Source organism: Gavialis gangeticus, unplaced genomic scaffold, assembly GCF_001723915.1.
Source record: "Gavialis gangeticus isolate Ggan-Ray unplaced genomic scaffold, GavGan_comp1, whole genome shotgun sequence".
NCBI lineage: Eukaryota > Metazoa > Chordata > Crocodylia > Gavialidae > Gavialis > Gavialis gangeticus.
This window is the reverse complement of record NW_017729025.1, coordinates 53307224-53310323: the sequence shown is the minus strand read 5'-3', so window position 1 is coordinate 53310323 and position 3100 is coordinate 53307224. Positions and strand designations below refer to the sequence as shown.

At 46.3% G+C, this 3100-nt stretch overlaps 1 protein-coding gene across 4 annotated transcripts in view; it reads right to left on the bottom strand.

Annotated features, from left to right (window-relative positions):
• The window catches only part of NOXRED1 (NADP dependent oxidoreductase domain containing 1), an 18914-nt gene that overhangs the window by 13821 nt on the left and 1993 nt on the right, over positions 1-3100 (bottom strand). For 3 of the 4 annotated variants that reach the window (XM_019518738.1, XM_019518737.1, XM_019518736.1), the window contains 2 exons: positions 1786-1965; positions 355-536 (listed from right to left, as the gene is read on the bottom strand). In XM_019518738.1, the coding sequence (XP_019374283.1) occupies positions 355-536; positions 1786-1946 (343 nt within the window). In that variant the 5' untranslated portion in view covers positions 1947-1965. Of the gene's footprint in view, positions 1-354; positions 537-1785; positions 1966-2962; positions 3094-3100 lie in introns of those variants that run through there. The other variant, XM_019518735.1, reaches the window with a different exon arrangement.

Here is a 3100-nt window from a genome sequence, read left to right as displayed (position 1 = left end):
TAGAGTCATCTGCTTTCCCCTAAGAAAAAAAAAAAAACTGACAGTTAATATTTTTTTGTCTAAAAGTGAATGTTTTCTACAGAAACAATTTTGGAGCCATCTCTACTTGGGATGGTGCAAATAAAAGCAGGCTGGGCCTGAAAGAATATGAAATATTCACCAGTCTGAAATGGTGAAATACCAAGTGAAATGAGCAGACTGGGGAGTGTAGTATAGGTGTGGGGCGTTTCCTGCTCGGTGATCTTCTGAGGTCCCTTCTGGCCTTAGTATATTCATAGATTCATAGATTGTACGTCAGTCACACTGACAGTGCTGCCTTTCCCAATCTAGTCCCCCTAGTGCGCTGGCTCTTACACAAAATCTCCGGCCTCCTGGTGGAGATATGAATATTCTGTGCTGTGATGCCACTCAGATCCAGCAGTGCTCTGACCAGCTGTTTCCCAATGTGTCCTCCACCGATAATCCCAATCTTCAGGCTGTTGCAACCTATGGATTCTATGGCAGCAGTCTGTGGAGACTTCTCCCTCCATTCTTGTCTGAGAAGGGATACACAAAGAGTTGGCATCGACCCAACATACACCTACACACCCCCATTACCCCCAGAACCTGGCACCGCAGTCCTTCTTAGAAAGAAACTGTTGTCCAGAGTGTTCCTGAAAGGGGTTTAGACTTGTTCTGTGTTTTAAGGTCTTGGTCCCATTTGTTCATTCCTAGTTCTCAAACTAGCAGTGGTCACCCCAAACTCAGAATCTCTCTGTCGTTTACCATTCACAGTGATTGCCATCTAATACACATTCACAACCTAATCCATTGCCAGATGCCTTTGTAGACACCTCTTAATCATGCCCCACCCACCTTTTAATTCCACCATTCAGCTACCAGACCTTATCACGGGCCCTCTTCAAATGCCCATTAAGGAAACAAGTCTTACAGTGTCTATAGGACAATGACTAAACTGGACTCTGGGGCACTGAGCTGGTGTGGATTCCAGAGCCAAGTGGCCTTAGCACAAGATGGTCTGCCAGCAGCACCCTCCTCTTCTTAATCAAGGAGGCTAAAGCTCAATTTTCCCTGTTGATCGCATCTACAGTAAAGTGGCTCAAACCACTTGGGCATTTAAGCCTTTACTGGGCAATTCCACCCAGAAGCCCACAGGCAGCTGGAACAGATCCCAGAACTGCAGAGTTATCACACCCTACCCACCATATTCTGAACTAGCTTTACCTTCTGGCTGATTACAAAGCATAAGTCCCTAGTCTAACTTCAAAAGAGGCCTAAATAAACTTGAGCAAGGGTCATCTCTCAAAGGAATAGTTACCCATACTTTGCTGAGTACAGATGAGAAATGGGAGGAGTTTATTAAATTAGGATTAGGATAAAAATCCTTTGTCTGACCCGGGCAGACAATACCCAAGATATATCAGTGCCCTCTGATGGCTGTGCCTTTGCCTGTGTTGAATCAGCTTGACAATCTTGGTCTGTGATTTCTAATGGGCAGGGCCTTGCATCAAAGTTTAGCACCATGCGATGTCTGGCACCTTGTTGACAAATTAGCTGAGGAGCTGAAGACTGACGGGGTCAGTAAGAAGCTGTCCTTTCAACCCTAGAGCTGAGTTTCCACCAGGAGACAGCTGACATCTGTCAGCAAGGGGAAAGTCTGCCTCACTACTGCCTAGGGCACCCTTTTTCTGGCAATAAACAGGCTTTCAGTCTCTAGGCCTGACAAGCCAACACTTTTCACCAGCACTAACAAATATCAAGGGAAGAATGGTCATTTCTGCTTACCTGATGGTGTTGAGTAGCTTGCAGAAGAAGACAGCATGGGCACATGCATTTACCACCAACCCCTTAGAACGGCTTCTCAAATTTAGCACCAAGGGCTGCTCACTCTCTCCTGCCACATGTTCAAGTTGAAAGGACTTCAGATTCACTGTAACATCTGACATCGTAGCTCAGAACAAGAACCTTCAGCAAGAAGCAGCAGTTAGAAGAGCAGCACAGCGTCCGCCTGTTAGACATTGCAGTCAATCCCCAGCTCCTGCTATAGCGTGCCACACAGTCCAGTCTGAGATGAAGATAAAGCAGTGGATGCCAAAACTATTATTTCCATGCAGCTGCACCTCCATGTTGGAGAGGCTGGAAGCTTCTACCTACCCACAGCTAAATCTCATAAAATGGAGCAGCCAGCAAGCTGCACAGCACTTGGTCAGGTAGATTTTGAGTCCCTCCTGGTCTTGGTAATGTGAAAACCAAAGCTGAGGCAAGAGGCTTTGGTTTCCATCTGCACATCTACATTTTCACCTTACCACTGACTTCAGTTTTGCCAGCACTGTGCACTCCCAGCCTCTTCTCCCTCCAGGGAATGGACATTTTTCATCCCTCCTTGTGCATTTATCATGATTGCTCTATAACCAGCTCCAGCATGGGCAGTTCAGCAGCTTTCCTACATCTGAATACAGCCCCACAGCTTTGTGGCCTGGAATCACAACATCACAAGACATACATGCAGGTCTCACAAGAGTGTTCTGCAGTGAGACTGCAATGTTGCATCACAAAGCTACAAAGGACACTGTCCTAAAATTGGAGCTAGTTCAGAGTATACTCAGCTCCCTGTGATAAGTCCCAGGACCAAGCTCATACAGGAGAGTCCCCATTTCACCTTGTCCAGAGTTGAGATGGAATTAAACAGCCTCTTCCAGGCAGACAAGTGCTGTAACAAGCAGAGCTGATTACATACTGCACCAGTTGACCCAACACGAGGCTAATCCATCATTCTGACTAGGGAGGGCTGGAGTCTCACATTACTTGTTTGATATTCTGATTTCTACACGTCCTTTCCCAGCATCTGATGAAGCAAGCTTCAGCTCTCACAAGCTTGTACTGTATACGCTGGTGTTTGTTTTAATTAGTCTGTAAGGTGCAAATCTACCCTGACTTCTGCTGGATTAACGAAGCTACTTACTCATTACTCAGTTGGCTATAGTGGGGCAGTGCAGACCAAGCTAAGGTACTTCCATGCTCTTCACAAGGGCTGGTCTTCAACCATGCATACCATAGGCTGGTCCTGAAGACTGCACTGGCTACATGGAGAGAATACAGC